At 38.8% G+C, this 23073-nt stretch overlaps 2 protein-coding genes across 3 annotated transcripts; both read left to right on the top strand.

The window, feature by feature from the left end:
* The first annotated feature begins 104 nt into the window (after positions 1 to 104).
* On the top strand, positions 105 to 2282 carry LOC130713336 (uncharacterized). The gene is made up of 2 exons (XM_057563108.1): positions 105 to 1169; positions 1254 to 2282. The coding sequence occupies exons 1-2, from the start codon at positions 105 to 107 to the stop codon at positions 2280 to 2282; spliced, it is 2094 nt and encodes a 697-aa protein (XP_057419091.1).
* A 1357-nt stretch (positions 2283 to 3639) lies between these two features.
* On the top strand, positions 3640 to 22005 carry LOC130710333 (oxoglutarate-dependent flavonoid 7-O-demethylase 1-like). 2 transcript variants are annotated; one of them, XM_057559555.1, is made up of 3 exons: positions 3640 to 3975; positions 9815 to 10062; positions 18963 to 21162. In XM_057559555.1, exons 1-3 carry the CDS (start codon positions 3742 to 3744, stop codon positions 20413 to 20415), a joined length of 1935 nt encoding a protein of 644 aa, XP_057415538.1. In that variant the 5' UTR covers positions 3640 to 3741; the 3' UTR covers positions 20416 to 21162. The 2 variants fall into 2 exon arrangements, with proteins under 2 accessions (XP_057415538.1, XP_057415539.1); XM_057559556.1 differs by lacking the exon at positions 18963 to 21162 and adding an exon at positions 21169 to 22005 and having other exon boundaries at positions 3656 to 3975.
* Positions 22006 to 23073: the final 1068 nt, after the last annotated feature.

Here is a 23073-nt window from a genome sequence, read left to right as displayed (position 1 = left end):
TTAATGGAGGAGGCTTACGTGGACGTCCAATTGGAGAGAGAAAGAAGGTATGAGGAGAGAGGGAAGCACGTGAGTATCACGTGACCCTTATCTGAACCCATTATATGAGGAGAGACGGAAGTCCATTGAATGAGCAGGTGCAGAAGATGCATGAAGGGGTATATGAAATTGCTGGTGGTGAGCCTTCTGTGGTTCTTGGTGATGAAGAAGGTGGAAGTTTTTTACACAGTGACCATGACATGGAGTATGAGTGGGAGACTGATGAGCTGGACAGTGTTTCTGGAAGTGATGATGAGGAACTACCTATTAAGAGGAAAAAATTCCCACAATATCACAAAGAAGACATGAGGGAGGATTTTAAGTTCAAAATAGGGATGGAGTTCAAATCTTTGAATCAGTTTAAAGTAGCTGTGAGGGATCATGCTATTCGTAATGGAAGGCAAATTAGGTATGAGAAGAATGATGGTGTTAGGTGCAGGGTTGAATGTAAGAAAAAATCTGAGAATAAATGTCCTTGGCTGATGCTTTGCAGTAAGGTGGGAGGAAAACACACATTCAGTATCAAGACAATGCATGGACCACATTCATGTTTGAGGGTTTTCAACAACAAGTCTGCAAATAGTAAGTGGGTAGCTAGCAAAATGCTTGAGAAGGTGAGGATGACAAGGAAGCTGAGATTGTCTGAGGTGGTTGATGAGGTCAGAATTGGGTTTTCTACTGGAATCACTAAATGGAGAGCTTGGAAGGGAAGACAGATTGCCATGGAGATTGTAAAGGGAGATGCAAGCAGACAGTACTATCTTCTGTATAGGTTCAGTGCAGAGCTATTGCAAAAGTCTAAAGGAAATACATGTAAGATCAATATTGAAAGGTTGCCTGGAACACTACAACCCAGGTTTAAGAGATTTTACATGTGTTTGGAGGGTTGCAAGAAGGGTTTTATTGGAGGGTGCAGGCCATTTATAGGTCTTGATGGTTTGCACTTGAAAACACAGTATGGGGGGATTTTACTGTGTGCAGTAGCCAGGGACCCCAATGATCAGTATTTTCCCTTAGCATTTGCAGTTGTTGAGTCAGAATGCAAGGAGAGTTGGAGATGGTTCCTTGAGCTCTTGTTAGATGACATTGGCCTTGATAGGAGGTGGATCTTCATATCAGATCAACAGAAGGTAAATTTTCACTATTATCTCAGTTGTTGACATTTGCTCTTGTTTTTTCCTAAAATGTAATAGTAACATGTCTATTGTTTTCAGGGTTTGCTGACAGTTTTTTATGAGCTACTTGGAGGGGTTGAGCATAGGTTCTGTCTGAGGCATTTATATGCCAATTTTAAAAAAAAATTTGGAGGAGGAGTTGTGATCAGGAACTTGATGATGGCTGCTGCAAAAGCAACCTATCACCAGCTGTGGACAGAGAAGATGACAGAGCTGCAGGGATTGAATCCAGAAGCTTACACATATCTGATGCAAATACCTACAAGGGCATGGTGCAAACATGCTTTCACATTTTATCCTAAATGTGATGTGTTGATGAATAACCTGTCTGAGTCATTCAATGCTACAATACTGTTGGCTAGGGATAAGCCAATTCTGACAATGGTTGACTGGATAAGAAGCTACATCATGGGGAGGTTTGCTACCATGAATGAAAAGCTAGATAAGTACCCGGGGGATGTGATGCCAAAGCCATTGAAAAGACTAAACCATGAGATTGAAATGATTAGATACTGGGTGCCTACAGCTTCTGGGCAAGATAAGTTTGAGGTGAAGAACATGCTGACACAGGACCAGTTTGTTGTTGATTTGGAGAAACACAGATGTAGTTGCAACTTCTGGGAGTTGGTGGGGATCCCTTGTAGGCATGCAATTGCTGCCATTTTACACAATAGACAAAAGCCAGAAGATTTTGTGAATGCATACTATAGGAGGGAAGCATATAGAGCAACTTATGGCCATTTGATAACTCCCATTAATGGTCAGAAAATGTGGCCGACAACCAATGATGAATACATCCTCCCTCCCTTGTACAAGAGAGCACCAGGGAGACCTAAGAAACTCAGGAGGAGAGACCCACATGAGGACACACCTGAAAATCACACAAGGTTGCATAGAGGTGGGGTTTCAAGGAACAAGTGCAGTCGGTGTGGAGAGTTTGGCCACTACTTAAGAAGCTGCAAGAATCCATTTGTTAGCCCAGAATCTCAACCTCCTGAAAGTAGCAATCAAGGTGCAGCAAGACCAAGAAGCCAGACTGCTAAGAGGGTAAATAACAAAATCATTTAAACTCATTTTGATCCTTTCTTTATCCAAAGAAAATCCTATTTTCTTTGTTCAATGACAATTTTAAACTCATGTGGATGACTAACCTTGAAACAGGTGAGGACAAACTCAGTAGCTGATGGAGGGTTTTCTGAAGTTCCTGAAATTATTACTCAAGGTGCTGCAAGAACAAGAAGGCAGACTGCTAAGAGGGTAAAATACAAACTCATTTTTTTCCTTTCTTTATCCTATTCTCAAACATGTTGTTGGAAATTTAAAACTGTTAAAATTTCAGGTGAAGACAAAGCCAGGAACTAGTGCTAATGCAGATGCTAGCCAAGTGATTGATTCAACACAGCCAGTTGGGAAGGTAAATATCCTGCACACATCTGCTAAGTTTAACCAATTTCAGTGTATTGAAGTAATAAGCATGTGCCATTATTTATAGGTAAGTAAGAATACAAGAGGACCTTCAAAGAAAAAAGGAAAAACCTCAGTTGCAGCTGCAGATCAAACACATGGGGTAATTATACTACCCAGATCTGCAATTTTTTTCCAAATTTTTGATGTCCAGAACCCTCAAACTTGTTCTTTTATGAAGGGGAGAGTTGAGATCACAGAAGGTGTTGCTGTTGTTGCAAGTACTCAACCTGTAGATAGTGCTGCAATCCCTCATAGCTCTCAGCTCCAAGATCAAGTTGCAGATCATGAAGTCAATCATGTTGGAGTTGCTGGTCGTGTAGGAGGAGCAAAGAAACTCAAAAAAGGAACAAGAATTGTGAAGGGTTAGGGTAGAAGAGTAGATCCAGAAGAAATGTAATATTGTTTAGCCTGCACATGGGGTGCATCTTTTGAAAAACTTTGTGTATTGTGGACCACTTAGACCTTTTAGCTTTTGTTTATTGTGTTGTTGTTTAAGAGTGGCTGGACCACATATTTTTCCTTTGTCAAGACATGAATCATTGAGATTCTCATTGGATTAGTCATGTGTTGTTGTTGACAATAGTCCCAACAAGTTATCTCATTTTGTCAATGCATGAATAGTTGAGATTCTCATTATGTTATGTTATGTTATCTGTTATATGTCACCTATTAAAAGTCTTTGGATTGATTAAGTTCCAAAATTGCAAGCAACAATGAATTTGAATTCGCTGCTGTCAACTGCACAATAGTCACATATTGAAACCATCGATTAATAGTAAAATATTAGACGGTTTACATTTCAAATTATATATTTGTATCTGAGTTAGAAAGATTTAATATGAACCACAATATTTAAATTGGATGACTATTATTGAAGAGAGATGATTGCGATGGGATATTATTAAAATATTGATACTTTGACTGATCTGATGTTTCTATAATCTGTGTGTTACCTTCCTATAACTATAACCATTTCCAATTATATATATTTCTAGGATCTATTATTCTATTCCAAAAACAATCAAATTGTTGATCAATTTATACTCAGCTAGCTGAAGCCATGGAAGCAACTCCTCTTGCAGTGCCCTTTGTTCAAGAACTAGCAAAGGAGAAACTAACTAGAGTTCCAGAACGTTATGTTCGTCTTCACAATGAACGACCAGCATTATATAACTCTAGTACTACTCCTTTGCCTCTTCCTATTATTGACCTCAGCAAACTGTTGTCCAAAGATCACAAGGTACCTGAGCTGGAGAGGCTGCATCAAGCATGCAAAGAATGGGGTTTCTTTCAGGTTTTTCATCTACTGCTCTCCCCTGTTACTTCTGCTTCTTGTTCTGTTCTGCTCCTTAATTTCATTCCCTCTTCATCCCGGAGAAATTAAAAAAAAAAAAATTATGGATGAACCAAATAATAATAGAAATCATGTGGTCAGGAACTCGATCCTTCTTGACCCTTTGTTTTAATAATTTGAAAAAAAATAAAACATAATCGCACTTTAGTTATTCTTGTTCAGATTTTATATGATCCTATAATTTCTTTCAGCTGATTAATTAAGTTCTTACGCATAAACAAATATAGTTCTTTTATCACATTTCAAATAAAAGAACCTTAAATCTTAATTAATTCTCTAATCAAATATTTATGATGTATTGAGAATATAATTTAAATTTAAAAGTCTAAGAATAACAAATTAGTGGAAAGTGTTAAGTTTTAAAGTACTTTATAAGATATAAGTCACGTTATAAAGAGCCTGAAATATGATATTTTTTTTAAAAAAAAATTAGGTGAAATTTATTATTTTGGACTTTTAGTTCATGGTTTCAAGTAGAAGGTTTACAATGATTTAATTACAAATCAATTTGTGAAAATTTCACTTAGATAGTTAAAATTTGAGAGTTTTAAGTTTAATAAAGGCTTTAATTGTATTTTTTGGTCTTATTGGTATGGACTATGAGTGTTTTAGTTCTTTTTTTTTTACAACAGTTCAACATTATGTGATTAAAGTTTTTTTTCTTCCAATCTCATCCTACAAAATTCTTTAAAATTTATCGAAATTTTACTAATTACTTTACTTTGAAAACATAAAAAATTATATTATATCACATATCTCATGCATCATAAACCTTAGGATATTTGAAAATAAAAAGAAGAGTTGGTGATTTCACAAATATGAAAATTAAGTGAATGACCAAATTTTCTTAATTTCAAAGGTAAATTTCAATTAGCTTGAGAAAAGCTAGATGGGCCAAAATAACTCATCCTCACACACCATACTAAATGATCAAACAAATGCAATTAAGATAAACAAAAAATGAAATTTTCGCGACTGTAAAACTTGCACCATATAATTCTTGACTTATCAAAAAAACAAAACTTGCACCATGAGTCTATATCTACCTAATAGAACAAGGTCAACCCATTACATATTATAAACTATAAATTAAATATAAAAAATTAATATCGATCTACATCTATTACATAGTGTAGATAATGAGTTTTACCTTTACCATCTTTCCTTTAGTTACTGTAAATAGTTAGTTACTTTACCACTAGGATTAGTTACTAGTGGTTAGTTAGTTAGAGTCGGTTGATTACTCTAGTTAGTGTTAACCACTCTAGTTAGTGTCAGTTATAACCATGGTTAATTGCTTTACCTTGTGTATAAAAGAAAGCTCTCTGTACAATTTACAATCAATCAATTGATTCAGCTTTTCAGTTTTATCATCTTCAACCTTTCTCTACTTCAAGATTTCTTATGGTATCAGAGCTCTCTGTTGCGCAACCATGGCGGCTGAACCCGCCGCTTATCCTTTCACCGTGCAAGATGCACAGACCGCTTCCCACACCTTCTATATTCACCCGAACGAGAGCCCCTCCACCGTTCTGGTCTCGCCGCCGCTCTCGGAGGGAAACTACCACAACTGGGCGAGGGCCATGAAGATGAGTCTCTTGACGAAGAACAAGCTGGGTTTTGTAGATGGATCGATTGCAGAACCACCTCAAGATCATCCTGTGTCACCCTTCTGGCAACGTTGCAACATGCTAGTTCTGAGCTGGCTCATCAAATCCATGAGCGTGGAGATCGCACAATCGATTCTATGGCGTGACAAGGCAACCGACGTCTGGAAAGAGCTTCGTGAGAGGTTTTCACAAGCGGATCTATTCCGAATTTCAGAGCTTCAGGAAGAAATCTTCAGTCTGAAACAAGGTGATAGTTCTGTCTCAAAGTTTTATACAAGCATGAAGACTCTTTGGGATGAATTAGACATTTTGAATCCTTTGCCTGTTTGTACCTGTAACCCTCGGTGTTCTTGTGGAGCGATCAAGAATATCGAAGAAGTGTTGAATGATCAGTTTTCAGGGGTTAGGTCACAATTGATGCTGTTGGATACCTTACCCAATGTGAATCGTGTGTTCGCTCTCATTGCTCAACAAGAAAGGCAATTCTCTGCAGAAAACATCTCTGGGTCTAAGGCGATGATGGCCTCAAGGGAAAGTTCACACGACAATAGAGGAGGTGCATCAACATCGCATTCAGGGAGTTCTCAATCCCAATCCAATTCTGGGTATCACAGTTCTCAGTCCAGTTCTGGAGGCTATCATTCCAATTCAGGGGGGAATAGGTATTCCTCGAAGAAGTGTTCGTATTGTGGGAAGATGGGTCACACGGTTGATGATTGCTATAAGAAGCATGGCTTCCCACCAGGGTTCAAGTTCAAGAACCCAAAATATGCAAACAAGTCTGCCAATTGTGTTCATATTGCTGATGATGATCAAGACTCTGAGGGAGGATCTTCAGGACAAGACACAAGATTTGGGTTTACAGCTGATCAGTATCACCATTTGCTTGCTCTTCTTCCAACCTCAGAATCAAAGAGTTCCTCTTCACAACACACTGCCAGTGTGAATTCTTGTGTTCAGATCCTTCCTAGCAAATCTGGTAATAGCAGCACAAGTGTCATTCCTATCAAGAATGGTAATCCCCTTGACACTTTTTGGGTTATGGATACTGGTGCTACAGATCATATCTGTAACACATTAAGCTACGTTAGTTCCTATAGTCATGTAGGTTCCATTCCAGTTTCTCTACCAAATGGAGTAACTGAGTCAGCAGTGATCAAAGGATCAATCCATCTTACTCCTAGTTTTGTCTTACACAATGTGCTGTTTCTGCCAAGTTTTCAGTTCAATTTGATTTCTGTACATAAGCTGGTTAAGAGTCTTCATTACAGGCTAATTTTCAATGATGATGTTTGTTTGATACAGGATTCCAAAGACCTTGAGAAAAGACACATCTGGAACTTTGTTATGAAGAAGCTGAAAAGGACACTTATTTTCAAGGATAGGTGTAGGAAGTCTATTTATCAGGAAAATAGAATGGGTAATAGCATGAGCCCAAAAAATCTTTGGAAGATGTGCTTGAAACAATAATGCACGAGCCACATTCAAGATATGTTGATGCTTCCTCTCAACAATAGAGTTTTGCTGAGGGGTTTCAACACAACTTGTTTGATGGATTATTCCTTTACTGGCATAGAAGTGACTAAGAGAAAATTCTTTTCCATTGTCACTTCTTATGCTCTTAACAGTGGTTCCAAACTGGTTTTCAACTAAGGCACATAAATTCTGAATTAAGACCTGAACTTCAGCTTTAGATTTTAATAGGTATACCCAAGTATATCTAGAATAATCATCAACTCTTGTCAGTCATAGGACTAAGTTTGACCCTAGGGCTCAATGGTGTATCTTTTTAGGCTTCAAGCCAGGAACCAAGGGGTATATTGTGTATGACCTGAAAACTAGAAACATATCTATATCACGCAATGTGGTGTTTCATGATAATATTTTTCCCTATTCTCATTCCAGTAGCCTTGACCAAAGTTATGAGTTCAGTCCTTTACCTTTACCATCTTGTTTACCAGAAGAACCTTTTGACTATTCTTATCCTGAGCATCCTGCGCCCAGACCACCCTCTATATCTTCAGGACCACTCTCTAATCCTGAAGCAGTTCATATCCAGAGGACTTCTACAAGAGCAAGAAAACCTCCTACTTACTTGCAGGACTATCATTGCACTCTTACTGCTGCAACTGCTGTGCCAACTGTTCCTTCTAGTACAGGTATATCCTATCCCTTGTCCAAAGTCATCTCTTATCATAAATTGACCCCTTCCTATCGAGGTTTTGTCATGAACATTACTACAGTCAGTGAGCCAACTAGATACTCTGAGGCAGTGAAGCATGAGTGTTGGAGGAAGGCTATGGATCAGGAACTAGAGGCTTTGGAGAGAAATCACACATGGATTCTTGTTGATAAGCCAGCTGACAAAACTCCAATTGGGTGCAAATGGGTTTACAAGGTGAAACACAAACAGGATGGCTCTATAGAAAGGTACAAGGCACGCTTGGTTGTCAAAGGCTATACACAAGTGGAAGGCATAGACTTCATGGATACCTTCTCCCCAGTAGCTAAAATGACTACACTTCGTGTGTTGCTTGCTTTGGTAGCTTCCAATAATTGGTTTCTTCACCAATTAGATGTGGACAATGCATTCTTACATGCCAGCCTTGATGAGGAAATTTATATGGCATTACCTCAGGGTCTTCCTTCTTCTAAACCAAATCAAGTTTGTCTCCTACAAAAGTCCCTCTATGGACTAAAACAGGCCAGTAGGCAATGGTACTCGACCCTCTGTGTTGCACTTCAGGATCTTGGTTTTAAACAAAGTTCAGCAGATCACACACTGTACATAAAGTCAGGAAGCAAAGGCACTTTCACTGCTCTCCTGCTCTATGTGGATGATGTTTTATTGGCAGGAAATGACATGACAGAGATCATGACAGTCAAGCATTCTTTACATGAGAAGTTTCGTATCAAAGACATGGGAGAAGCAAAGTTTTTCCTTGGTCTTGAGATTGCTAGATCTACAACAGGAATAGTGCTAAATCAGAGAAAGTATGCTCTTGAATTACTCTCAGACTCAGGCTTGCTTGGTTGTAGGCCAACAACTACTCCCATGGATAGCTCACAGAAGCTTAGTGCTACCACAGGGACACCCCTAGCTGATATCAGCTCTTATCGTCGTCTCATAGGTAGACTTTTATACCTCACAACTACTAGGCCCGATATCTCATTTGCAGTGCATCAATTGAGCCAGTATCTCTCTGCTCCTAGTGATGCTCATGAAGCAGCAGCTCACAGGATCCTTAGATACATCAAAGGCAATCCTGGATGTGGTCTCCTCTATTCTGCTTCTTCATCTTCTGTCTTAACAGCGTTTAGTGACTCCGACTGGGCCGGTTGTGCTGACACACGCAGGTCTATCACTAGTTATTGTATGTTTCTGGGTACATCATTGATTTCGTGGCGATCCAAGAAACAGAACACTGCTTCTCCTTCATCATGTGAGGCCGAGTATCGTGCCATGGCAGCTTCAGTTTGTGAAATCCAATGGCTAAGCTACCTATTGCATGATCTTCAGACTCCTCTACAGTCACCAGTCTCCATGTATTGTGACAATCAGTCAGCTATTCATATAGCTCATAATCCAAGCTTTCATGAGAGAACGAAACACATTGAGCTGGACTGTCATATAGTTCGTGAAAAATTGAAGCAAGGATTAGTGCATCTTCTTCCAGTTGCATCTTCTCATCAGCTTGCAGACATTCTCACGAAGCCTTTGACTCCAGGACCCTTTCGACACATCTTCTCCAAACTGGGACTGTTTGATATACACTCTCCAGTTTGAGGGGGGCTATTACATAGTGTAGATAATGAGTTTTACCTTTACCATCTTTCCTTTAGTTACTGTAAATAGTTAGTTACTTTACCACTAGGATTAGTTACTAGTGGTTAGTTAGTTAGAGTCGGTTGATTACTCTAGTTAGTGTTAACCACTCTAGTTAGTGTCAGTTAGAACCATGGTTAATTGCTTTACCTTGTGTATAAAAGAAAGCTCTCTGTACAATTTACAATCAATCAATTGATTCAGCTTTTCAGTTTTATCATCTTCAACCTTTCTCTACTTCAAGATTTCTTAACATCTCATATTACCTTTTTCGAAAAGTTGGATGATCAATATATCTGAAATGAGCGAGTAATGCTTTCTAACTTTTGACTAAAATATATAGCTGATAAATCACGGAGTCAACACTTCTCTGCTAGAAGACGTGAAGAGAGGTGTTCAAGAATTTTTTCATCTTCCAATGGAAGAAAAGAAGAAGTTTGAGCAAAGACAGGGAGATGCGGAAGGGTATGGTCAAGTATTCGTGGTTTCTGAAGATCAGAAACTTGAGTGGGGAGATGTGTTCTTCATGTTTCTATTTCCTCTAGAAAAAAGGAAACCATACTTATTCCCGAAGTTACCATCAAAGTTCAGGTTCTCTTTCTCCTTTTATATTTCATTTTGTTCGGTTACCAAACGTTAGATAAATCTAAAGCATTTTCTTCTCTCCATGCACAATTTAATTCCTTATTTATATAGTTGACTAGATATGTGACATTTTTGTGTAGTAATATGAGTGTTGAGCATGGTGAGGTGTTAGCTACGGCCTACGAGTGATTATAATGTGTCCGAAAATGATTTCTTCTAGGTAGATGTAGGCATTCGTGTTGAATCGCATTTTATATATCTTGTGCTTTTTCTGCTATGTTCTCTTTTGCTCTTATTAATTAGTATATATATTTAGCATGTTCCTACTTCCCCATCTGGCTCTGATACCAAGAGGGGGTCGGAAGCAGAAGGAGGGGGATGAGAAGAGGATTAAGAGAAGTAGGACGCCACCACGGAGGGGCTTTTTGCAGAAAATTAAATTGCAGAAATTAAAACAGGAATTAAAACAGGAATTAAAACAGGAGGCTCAGCCTTCCATAAACAGGAAAATAAAACTTGAACAAGATATATATTACATAAACATAGATTACAAAACTGAAACTTAAAAACTGAAAAACTGAAACTTAAAAACAGAAAAGATTGAAAGAAAGGAAAACTGAAGGAGAACTTACAGAAGGAATTCTCTCAGTGTTTCTCTCTCTAAACTCTCTATCTAAGCTCTACCCAAACTCTGATTTACAAGGTTCAGAATGAGCCTATTTAAAGAAAAGATTAGACACTGTTTGAATAGTTCCGGTTGAATAGTTCCGGTAGACGGTACTATTTGACTGGCACTATTTGCTACAGTAAAAAGTCAATTTTACTGTTGCTACAGTACAAAAATTGAATTATTACAGAATAAAATGATTACAAGACGACAAACTTAGCAGAAGTCATCATCATCTGATTCTGTGGTTTGGACAAAATCTGACGACCCAAGAGAGGATGGCTCGGAGACTTTGTGTTGAGGGGCCTTTGAAGATGAGGCCTGCTCAATTGGCTCCTTCAATAATTGAAGAGCAGATTGAAGGTTTCTCAGCAAGTCTTCTTCTGTTGAAGCTCCTGCAAGGGCCGCTGTGATGTGGGCCTTTTGGTTTAGCAAGAGACTAGTCTGTGGACTTGCATGCTTGAGATATTTCTGATTGGTTTTGAACCATTGGCTCACATTTTCTTTGTGGGCTTTTGTCGCATCAAAGATTTTCCACCATTTGATGAGAGCCTGTTTGTAAAGGATTGGTTGGGTTTTGGTCTTAAGACCATAACGCCAAGAGAACACCCAAGAGAGGGAAAAGATTGTAAAAAAGTTTAAACAATCTGGATAATTGTTCAACTCTTTGTTCCAGTGTTTAATGAAGTGATTATATCCCTCAAGAACTTCAGAGGGGAAAATTTCAGCTGTAGGTCCAAAGAAGCTCCACCATGAATGAAACCAATTTGGAAAAGAATATTTGTTGGTCCATTTAAAATAAATGAGCCAAGAATGTTTGAAACTTTTGTTTTGCAGACCAAGGATTATATTATCCCAAGCCCTGATATAGTCCCAATAATTAAAACCAACTGGGTCGAAATTCTGGGAGAACTTTTTGTAACTGTTTGGATTTGGTCCAAAGTCATTGGGACGAAGGACACGGAGGATTTGTAGTGTAGAATGGGTAATTAGGGAATTATCATTTTTATCCCTAAAATGTTTGATTTCCACACTGTTTGTGTCAACCAAAATAAACTCATAGAATCTTTGGTTTTTGATTGGGTGAGTGGGATCAAGATGACTTGGGAAGAGCTTGGTACCAATTTTATTGGCCAGGTTAACTCCTCCAGAATTGTCCCACCATTCTGGTTCGATGAAGGTTTGGAATTTCATATCTGCTTTAGCCAAGTAACCTGGATTTGGGCTAGGTCGGGCAACTGGGCTAGGTTGGGCAACAACAACAGGTTTTTTCCCATCATAAGTTGCTAAGCTTCTGGTTCTATCAATAAAAGCTTGGAGGGATTGAATTTCTTGGTCATAATCTTTGTCGGCGATGCTGGCCCAAGATTTATTTGGAAGTTTGGTGAGGCCTTGAGGTATTTCATCTAAGCCTGCTTGTTTGAAGGCAAGGAGTGTTGGGATGGATAAAGCATAATCTGCTTTAGTTTGTTTTGGTTGTTTTGGTTGGGAAGATTGGGTCTGAGCAGTGGGCTCAATTTTTTGGACAGTGGGTCCAGATTGGTGAGCAGTGGGCTCAGATAAGATTAAAGGGTCAGAGATTACAATACCTTTATTCCTTTCTCTGTTTTTGCCTCTTCCTCGTGAGGAGGAGGAGGAGGGGCCTCTGGAGGCCATGTTAGGTTCTTCCCTGCAAATATTCACGAGTAAGAAAATCAGGGAGAGAATTGGTAGATCCTTTTATATATTCAATATCAAAGTCAAAAACACTTAAAATAGCTTGCCATCTGGCAAAGATATGTTTTGAAGCTAAGTTTTTGACATCTTTTTGTAAGATTTCTTTCACAGATTTGCAGTCCACACGGACTAAGAATTTTTGATTAATCAAATCAGATTGAAATTTTGAAATAGATAAAACGATTGCTAAAACTTCTTTTTTGACAGTAGAATAATTCTGCTGAGCAGGATTCCAATGTTTTGAAGTAAAAGCAATAATTTGTTCCTTGTCAAAAACCTTTTGTTTCAAAATACCACCAAAGCCAATATCAGAGGCATCGGTTTCAATAATTTTGAAAGCTTGAGGATTAGGGAGATAAAGACAAGGGAGATTCTTGACACGAAGTTTGATTTGTTTGACCACATTGGTATGAATATCGGACCAAGGTGGAGGATCCTTCTTGAGTCTATCATGAAGGGGTTTGATTATGGTACTGAGTTGAGGACAGAAGTCCGCAACATAATTGAGACAACCCAGGAATCTTTGTAGTTGGGTTTTGTCAATGATTTGATCAGGGAATTTATCCGTGAACTCGATGGCTCTATTGATAGGAATGATGGTTCCTTGGTGGATGTTGTGACCAAGGAATCTGATTTTGGTTTGGAACAAACTGACCTTTGTCTTGGATACAGCCAAGCCATTCCTTTTGATAACAGAGATGAACGTATTGAGATGTTTGAAATGTTGATCTAAAGTTTGGGAAAAAATTAGAACATCGTCAATGTAGACAATAGTGAATTTTGAATAAGGATTGAAGATTTCGTTCATAATCCTTTGGAATTCAGATGGGGCGTTCTTTAGCCCAAAAGGCATAACGTTCCACTCATACTGCCCAAAAGGAACAGTAAAAGCAGTTTTATACCTATCCTTCTCTTGCAATTGGATTTGCCAGAATCCAGATTTCATGTCGAATGATCATCTCTGCAGCGGAGGCGTTTAAGGCAGTAAGTCCCTGTGTGGCAGTAAGTCTATATTGGCCATACTACAGACATGTTATTAAGTTCTGAATATTTTTAATGTCCTTGTTTAGTTTCTTTTTGTGGTGGCTTAAGTCTGATCCAGATCTATACTGCTCAACTATTAAGAACAACGCAGAACCTAACTTATATTTCTAATTTATTTATCTGTTTCTATAGAACCAGGTGATGGCGATGATACTTACGGGTAAGGAAGATCTATCTTTCATGATGCTTCGCTCTTTCTCTTCTAAGCTTTCTTTCAGATCTTCCCAACCCTCTTCTTCTTCTATCGATCATCCTCATCAATCCAATCAATTATCCAAATCTGTCTTCAAAGAAGACATAATCAATTCCATGACTCCCTCTTAGGAACGGTTGAAACCAGCCTGAGTAATGGACCAATCTTTTTCAATTGCTTCCCAGATCTAACTTTTAGTCTGGAAGATAAAAACATCCTTGATGTCCTCTTCCTAAATATCAAGCTTCACGGCCTTGATATGAAAGAAGATTCCATTCCAATCTCTTTGATCTACAGGGTTCAATACAAGGTAATGAACTCTATCAAATCTTATTTCTTGCGAACCAATTGTGAGAAATCTGGAGAAACTACCCTCTTCCTCACAGATTATGATAAGGCCAATGTTATTGTGCCCAAAACCATCCAATGGAGTGATATCACCCTTCCAGAAAAATGGTCTTTGGAAAAGGCTACTCCAGCCCAACCTGCTGAAACTCCTGAGTTTCGTGAAATCATCCAACACCAATCTGGCCAAGTAGATCTCATCTTTGATAGGAGAAATTCCTTCTCTATCCCTAGATCTATTAGGACGTCCTCAAATGATTTCCAATCCGCCATGTCTAGAAGATCTTTTTCTATGACTAGAAGGAACCAGCCTGAGTCTAGTGCTCGACCTTCCCTCTCTCATGACGGATCTACTATCCATTTAGCTGGATATGTCAATACCACTCCTGTCAAGACTACCTATGACAAGGGTGATGAAGATCATCAATCCACCTTATCTCCAACGTATTCTTCTCTAGAAACCCCTGGAGAAACTTCTGATTTCATTGGAGCAATCACTACTGAATTCGTCATCGACAAAGGAAGTATCAAGGCAGATTTCTACTCTGACCGATGGACTCAGCAAAGAAAATGGTTCTTTGCAAAGTATCAGGGTGAAAAGAGAAAGAAGATCCAAGAAAAATTCTATGGGTTCCTTGAGAAAACCCAGCAAAACATCTTCTTTTTTGAATGGTTTCAAGATTATGCCAACAAGAATTGGAAATCTTACCCCTTCCAAATTGACATGGTTAAATGGCAGCATAAGGATGGAAAAGAAACCCTTTCTAACCTGCCACCTAAAACTCCTTTCCTTCTTAAAGGAGCTCAATCTACACCTGTCCTAGCTTCTCCCTTCAAGACTAGGAAAGAAGAAGGTGATGTCACTGGTAAAGACATCAAAGACCTCATGGAACAATCCAATTATACCAATAAGTATCTTCAAATTCTTGGAGAATCCCAAGTGCAGGATTCCTCTTCCAGGAAAGGAAAAGAAAAGGTCAAGATTGAACCTTCCTCTTCTAATCTTGATATCCCTAAAGGATGTCAACTTGAAAAACCTCTTTTCAAACCTTTTCAAATCAGTAGCCGTTCCAGACACTCGGCTCAAACTCTTCGAGCAAAAAAGGAATCTGACAATGAGCTCCTCCAAAAGGTGGTAGAGCAACTTCAGCTTCTCAAACAAGTTATTCCTGAGACACCGGAACCTCCTGAGACTCCGGAACCTACTCCGGAAGCAGTTTCTAATCCCACTATTACTGCTCCTCCTCCTCCAAAAACTCGTACTTCTACTCGTAATACCTCTACTTCTTTAAATAATATTGAAGATGGTAAGGTTGAGTCTGATTCTGATATTCAATCTATGAAGTCTGACGTTCAATCTATCAAAAGTATTCCGGTCAATACTGTCATTCACAATTCTAAGAATCAGTGGAGAAAAGAAACCAAGCTCTACTATCCTAGAGCTACTGCTCCTGATCTTCTTTTAGAAGAATATTCAAACTTCAAAAGCTTCAGTGCCAACAATGTCTATGAATGGAATATTGATGGTGAAAACGAGTATGGCATCACCAAGATCCTCCAAAATATGACTATGGTAGCCACTGCCTATGTTACCGCCAACAATTGTCCTGAATCTCTTATCGTTGAAGTCTTGGTTGCTGGTTTCTGTGGCCAGCTCAAAGGTTGGTGGGATAATTATCTCACTCAAGACGAGAAGGATCAGATCTTGACCGCTGTCAAGACTGATGAAGAAGGTAATCCTATCATGGAAGATGGCAAATTCATCTCTGATGCTGTCAACTCCTTAATCTTTACCATAGCCCAACATTTTGTTGGAGATCCTTCCCTCATCAAGGACAGATCTGGTGATCTTTTGTCCAATCTTAAGTGCAAATCTTTGGGTGATTTCAGATGGTATAAGGATACCTTCCTGACCAGGGTTTACACCCGAGAAGACAGCCAACAAGCTTTCTGGAAAGAGAAATTCCTGGCCGGACTTCCTAAATCTTTTGGCGACAAAGTTCGTGAGAAACTTAGAAGCCAAAATCCGGGGGGAGAAATCCCATATCACACCCTTAGTTATGGACAGCTCATAGCAATCATTCAAAGAGTTGCTCTCAAAATCTGTCAGGATGACAAAATCCAACAGCAACTCACTAAGGAGAAGTCTCAGAACCGCAGGGATTTGGGTACTTTCTGCGAACAATTTGGAATTCAAGGTTGTCCCAAGAAACCTAAACCCAGAAAGCAAGATCCTCCTCCCAAACAACAATGGAGAAAGAGATCTAGCAGGAATGATCATAGGAAACCCAAGCCTAGATCAAAACCCCAATCTTCGCAAATTCCAAAAAACCCTCCTGAAACTAGACCCTCTCAAGGAAAAGATGTTACCTGCTACAACTGCGGCAAGCCGGGCCATATTAGCAGGTATTGCAGACTCAAAAGGAGAATCTCTGAGCTTCATCTTGAACCTGAGATCGAAGACAAGATCAACAATCTCCTCATTCAAACTTCTGATGAAGAAGAATCTAATCCTTCGGATTCTGAGGTCTCTGAAGACCTAAATCAAATTCAGAATGATGATTCTCAATCATCATCCTCCGTCAATACCTTGTCCATCAACACTTTGACCAATGAACAAGATCTTCTCTTCAGGGCCGTTAATTCTATCCCTGATCCTGAGGAAAAGAAAATCTATTTGGAACGCCTCAGATCTACTCTTGAAGATAGGCCTCCCAAAAGTCCTATAACCACCAATAAATTCAATCTTAGAGATACTTTCAAGCGTCTTGAGAAATCTACAGTCAAACCCGTCACTATCCAAGACCTTCAATCTGAAGTCAATTCCCTCAAGACTGAGGTTAAAAGTCTCAAACAAATCCAAAATAGTCAGCAGCTTATCTTGGAAAAACTGACTAGAAATTATGAGGAAGATGATTCTTCTGTACCTGATTCCAATCCTGCTCCTAACAACAATTGCGAAGACTTTCTGGAAAATATTAACCAGGTCACCATTCAGAAATTCTTCATCCATGTCAAAATCCTCATAGGAGATTTTATTCTCGAAATCCCTGCCCTCTTTGACACAGGGGCAGATTCCAGTTGTATCTCGGAGGGACTCATTCCCACCAGATATTTTGAGAAAACTACTGAGAAGCTCAGCGCTGCTGAAGGATCTAGACTAAAGATCAAGTTTAAAATCCCCTCAGCTATCATCAAAAATGGTAGTCTTGAAATCGAAACTCCATTTCTGTTAGTCAGAAATTTGAGTCAAAAAATCATTATAGGGACCCCTTTCATTAAGAAGCTCTTCCCCTATAATACTGACGAAAACGGCATCACTGTTCAGCATCTTGGACAGCCTATCTTGTTCAAATTCTCTGAACCTCCCATAGATAAGACTTTGAACGTCATATCCTACAAGGAGAAGCAGATCAACTTCCTCAAGGAAGAAATCTCTTACAGAACCATTGAGGATCAATTGCAACAACCTTCTGTTAAATCAAGGATTGAGAATATTTTGGAAGATATTCAATCTAACATCTGTTCTGATCTACCCAACGCCTTTTGGGAAAGGAAGAGCCATATGGTGGAACTTCCTTATGAAAAAGATTTTTCAGACAAACAGATTCCAACCAAGGCTAGGCCTATTCAAATGAATGAAGAACTTCTTCATTTCTGCCAAAAGGAAATCAATGATCTCCTTGAAAAGAAACTTATTCGCAGGAGTAAGAGCCCTTGGTCCTGTGCAGCCTTCTATGTCAACAAACAAGCTGAGATAGAACGGGGAACCCCTAGGCTGGTTATTAACTACAAACCTCTCAATCAAGCCCTTTGTTGGATTAGATATCCTATCCCCAACAAGAAAGATCTCTTAGCCAGACTGCATGATGCTAAGGTCTTTTCAAAATTCGACATGAAATCTGGATTCTGGCAAATCCAATTGCAAGAGAAGGATAGGTATAAAACTGCTTTTACTGTTCCTTTTGGGCAGTATAAGTGGAACGTTATGCCTTTTGGGCTAAAGAACGCCCCATCTGAATTCCAAAGGATTATGAACGAAATCTTCAATCCTTATTCAAAATTCACTATTGTCTACATTGACGATGTTCTAATTTTTTCCCAAACTTTAGATCAACATTTCAAACATCTCAATACGTTCATCTCTGTTATCAAAAGGAATGGCTTGGCTGTATCCAAGACAAAGGTCAGTTTGTTCCAAACCAAAATCAGATTCCTTGGTCACAATCCAAGACAAAGGTCAGTTTGTTCCAAACCAAAATCAGATTCCTTGGTCACAACATCCACCAAGGAACCATCATTCCTATCAATAGAGCCATCGAGTTCACGGATAAATTCCCTGATCAAATCATTGACAAAACCCAACTACAAAGATTCCTGGGTTGTCTCAATTATGTTGCGGACTTCTGTCCTCAACTCAGTACCATAATCAAACCCCTTCATGATAGACTCAAGAAGGATCCTCCACCTTGGTCCGATATTCATACCAATGTGGTCAAACAAATCAAACTTCGTGTCAAGAATCTCCCTTGTCTTTATCTCCCTAATCCTCAAGCTTTCAAAATTATTGAAACCGATGCCTCTGATATTGGCTTTGGTGGTATTTTGAAACAAAAGGTTTTTGACAAGGAACAAATTATTGCTTTTACTTCAAAACATTGGAATCCTGCTCAGCAGAATTATTCTACTGTCAAAAAAGAAGTTTTAGCAATCGTTTTATCTATTTCAAAATTTCAATCTGATTTGATTAATCAAAAATTCTTAGTCCGTGTGGACTGCAAATCTGCGAAAGAAATCTTACAAAAAGATGTCAAAAACTTAGCTTCAAAACATATCTTTGCCAGATGGCAAGCTATTTTAAGTGTTTTTGACTTTGATATTGAATATATAAAAGGATCTACCAATTCTCTCCCTGATTTTCTTACTCGTGAATATTTGCAGGGAAGAACCTAACATGGCCTCCAGAGGCCCCTCCTCCTCCTCCTCACGAGGAAGAGGCAAAAACAGAGAAAGGAATAAAGGTATTGTAATCTCTGACCCTTTAATCTTATCTGAGCCCACTGCTCACCAATCTGGACCCACTGTCCAAAAAATTGAGCCCACTGCTCAGACCCAATCTTCCCAACCAAAACAACCAAAACAAACTAAAACAGATTATGCTTTATCCATCCCAACACTCCTTGCCTTCAAACAAGCAGGCTTAGATGAAATACCTCAAGGCCTCACCAAACTTCCAAATAAATCTTGGGCCAGCATCGCCGACAAAGATGATGACCAAGAAATTCAATCCCTCCAAGCTTTTATTGATAGAACCAGAAGCTTAGCAACTTATGATGGGAAAAAACCTGTTGTTGTTGCCCAACCTAGCCCAGTTGCCCGACCTAGCCCAAATCCAGGTTACTTGGCTAAAGCAGATATGAAATTCCAAACCTTCATCGAACCAGAATGGTGGGACAATTCTGGAGGAGTTAACCTGGCCAATAAAATTGGTACCAAGCTCTTCCCAAGTCATCTTGATCCCACTCACCCAATCAAAAACCAAAGATTCTATGAGTTTATTTTGGTTGACACAAACAGTGTGGAAATCAAACATTTTAGGGATAAAAATGATAATTCCCTAATTACCCATTCTACACTACAAATCCTCCGTGTCCTTCGTCCCAATGACTTTGGACCAAATCCAAACAGTTACAAAAAGTTCTCCCAGAATTTCGACCCAGTTGGTTTTAATTATTGGGACTATATCAGGGCTTGGGATAATATAATCCTTGGTCTGCAAAACAAAAGTTTCAAACATTCTTGGCTCATTTATTTTAAATGGACCAACAAATATTCTTTTCCAAATTGGTTTCATTCATGGTGGAGCTTCTTTGGACCTACAGCTGAAATTTTCCCCTCTGAAGTTCTTGAGGGATATAATCACTTCATTAAACACTGGAACAAAGAGTTGAACAATTATCCAGATTGTTTAAACTTTTTTACAATCTTTTCCCTCTCTTGGGTGTTCTCTTGGCGTTATGGTCTTAAGACCAAAACCCAACCAATCCTTTACAAACAGGCTCTCATCAAATGGTGGAAAATCTTTGATGCGACAAAAGCCCACAAAGAAAATGTGAGCCAATGGTTCAAAACCAATCAGAAATATCTCAAGCATGCAAGTCCACAGACTAGTCTCTTGCTAAACCAAAAGGCCCACATCACAGCGGCCCTTGCAGGAGCTTCAACAGAAGAAGACTTGCTGAGAAACCTTCAATCTGCTCTTCAATTATTGAAGGAGCCAATTGAGCAGGCCTCATCTTCAAAGGCCCCTCAACACAAAGTCTCCGAGCCATCCTCTCTTGGGTCGTCAGATTTTGTCCAAACCACAGAATCAGATGATGATGACTTCTGCTAAGTTTGTCGTCTTGTAATCATTTTATTCTGTAATAATTCAATTTTTGTACTGTAGCAACAGTAAAATTGACTTTTTACTGTAGCAAATAGTGCCAGTCAAATAGTACCGTCTACCGGAACTATTCAACCGGAACTATTCAAACAGTGTCTAATCTTTTCTTTAAATAGGCTCATTCTGAACCTTGTAAATCAGAGTTTGGGTAGAGCTTAGATAGAGAGTTTAGAGAGAGAAACACTGAGAGAATTCCTTCTGTAAGTTCTCCTTCAGTTTTCCTTTCTTTCAATCTTTTCTGTTTTTAAGTTTCAGTTTTTCAGTTTTTAAGTTTCAGTTTTGTAATCTATGTTTATGTAATATATATCTTGTTCAAGTTTTATTTTCCTGTATATGGAAGGCTGAGCCTCCTGTTTTAATTCCTGTTTTAATTTCTGCAATTTAATTTTCTGCAAAAAGCCCCTCCGTGGTGGCGTCCTACTTCTCTTAATCCTCTTCTCATCCCCCTCCTTCTGCTTCCGACCCCCTCTTGGTATCAGAGCCTGATGGGGAAGTAGGAACATGCTAAATATGTTAGTATATATATATATATATATATATATATATATTATTTTGCCTTTTCAAAAAAAAAATATCTTGTGCTTTTTGTTATTCCTCATCTCTTTCTGACCACACAAGTGACGTCAGGGTTTGGAAAGAAGTGGTCAAAGTCCATATTTTCTGAAAATGAATTACTCATATGTGTATGGCTTGATATTGCAGAGATGATCTAGATACCTATTATACAGAAGTGAAGAAATTGGGTATCCATATCCTTGAGCTAATGGCAAATGCCCTCAAAATAGACACCAAAGAAATCACAGAGCTCTTAGATACCACTCAAGCAACGAGGCTTAATTACTATCCTCCATGTCCTCAACCTGAGCTTGTGATGGGGCTCAATCCTCATTCTGATGCAGGCGGTCTCACCATTCTTCTCCAAGCTAATGAAGTGGAAGGTCTTCAAATAAAAAAAGATGGAATGTGGATTCCAGTTGAACCTCTTGCCAATGCTTTTGTCATTAACATTGGAGATATATTGGAGGTAATAACCAATGGAATTTATCCAAGCGTCGAGCATCGAGCAATAGTTAACTCTGAGAAGGAAAGGATTTCCATTGCTGCATTTCACAATCCGAGTATGGAGTCAATAATAGGTCCAGCACCAAGCCTTGTTACACCAACAACACCAGCAAGGTTCAGAAAAATTAGTTATGGAGAGTACTTTAAACAGTTTAAAGGGTTCTTGTCACAAGAACTTCGTGGGAAATCTTTCCTTAACATCATAAGGATAGAAAATGAAGAAAACTTCTAAGAAATTATAGAGAAAAATAGAAAAGTTGAATCTAAGGCATTGGAACTTCTATATTATACATTGCTATTGACTTCAGCTGGAGTTAAGCATGTACTAGAATAACGATTGCATTTTATTATGTTCGCACTAAATATATTGAGGCTATGTTCAGCCATGTTGTATACGAATATTATTATTAGTTGATCGAATTCCTAGGATAAAAGAAGAAGAAAACTATCTATTGAATAAGACTGAACTGGTTAGTATTTCTTGTTTTTTTTAATGATGAATATATTTTTTTTTTGATAGGCATAATGATGAATATATATATGTTTTTGGTTATTTGGATGAGATCGGATAGCTAGCCTTAGATGCGGCGGTTGATGTTGACTTCTGAGGTACATATGGACCAATGAGTGAGTATGCCTTTGAGAGGGTGAAAAATGAGAAATGAAATTTCACAAAGTGACCCGGTGGTTGACATTGACTTAGGTTGTTATCTATTTTGGGTGTGATGCCCGTATTAAGAGGTTTAGTAGATTATCGTCATGTGGATAAAGTTTTATCGTAGATGTTTATTAACAATAGAAAGAGAGCAACATCTAAAGATCCTTCCGACGAGCGATGAAAACGATAGAGCGCATTTTGACAACTCTACTTTGAAACAAAATTTTGTTAATGCAAATGAGAAGAAGGATTGATAACTGTTTAAAAGAATAGTCTGCAAATAATGATAGTAATACTAACATGTAGAATTCATAGAAGAAAATCTACTAACTTAAAAAGCAAGATGAAATTTCACTGTTCATCAGAGCCATTTTTTTTTGTTACAGATCTCTTGCTTTTGGGCCTGTTGGATTCTTGGGCTGATTGGAGCATCTCATCTACTAACTTCAGTTAGGGTTAGGGTTTAGGGTGTTCAGTAACCTACCTCCCTCTTACCGGGTTTTCCGGCCGCCGCCGTCGATAGTGAAGCTATTGTGCCTTTCTCCGTCAGGCTTAGAGGTAGGAGCTGACCCCTCTCACTGGCCAGCTGTCCCAGCGTTCCCTTATCGATGTCCGATCCCTAAGGGCCTAATATTTCGCCAAACCATGGCTTTCTCTCTTGTACGAACGCTCGACCCTCTGCTCCCTCTACCGTGTAGCTTCTACACCATGGCGGTCTCCCTTGTACGAACGCTCGTCCCCCTTCATTGCCTCTACCGCGTAGCCTTTGCAACAATCCTCTACTCCTTCCCTGGGCTATTCGGTTTTCTCTTCTCTGCTCTACCCTATGGAGATCACTTTACAGGTTTTTTTCCTATCCCCTAATGTATCCTCTATTTTCTTTACAG

The sequence above is a fragment of the Lotus japonicus genome, chromosome 4 (genome assembly GCF_012489685.1).
Source record: "Lotus japonicus ecotype B-129 chromosome 4, LjGifu_v1.2".
Taxonomy (NCBI): domain Eukaryota; kingdom Viridiplantae; phylum Streptophyta; class Magnoliopsida; order Fabales; family Fabaceae; genus Lotus; species Lotus japonicus.
This window is presented reverse-complemented; position numbering and strand designations above follow the sequence as displayed.

Excerpts from the sequence above, each read along its gene's own strand:
- LOC130713336 (XM_057563108.1), top strand. The coding sequence starts at position 105 with ATGAGGAGAGACGGAAGTCCATTGAATGAGCAGGTGCAGAAGATGCAT. Across the intron at positions 1,170-1,253 it reads TCATATCAGATCAACAGAAG|GGTTTGCTGACAGTTTTTTA; the intron begins GTAAATTTTCAC and ends TATTGTTTTCAG.
- LOC130710333 (XM_057559555.1), top strand. The coding sequence starts at position 3,742 with ATGGAAGCAACTCCTCTTGCAGTGCCCTTTGTTCAAGAACTAGCAAAG. Across the intron at positions 3,976-9,814 it reads AAGAATGGGGTTTCTTTCAG|CTGATAAATCACGGAGTCAA; the intron begins GTTTTTCATCTA and ends TAAAATATATAG. Across the intron at positions 10,063-18,962 it reads AAGTTACCATCAAAGTTCAG|GGAAGAACCTAACATGGCCT; the intron begins GTTCTCTTTCTC and ends GAATATTTGCAG.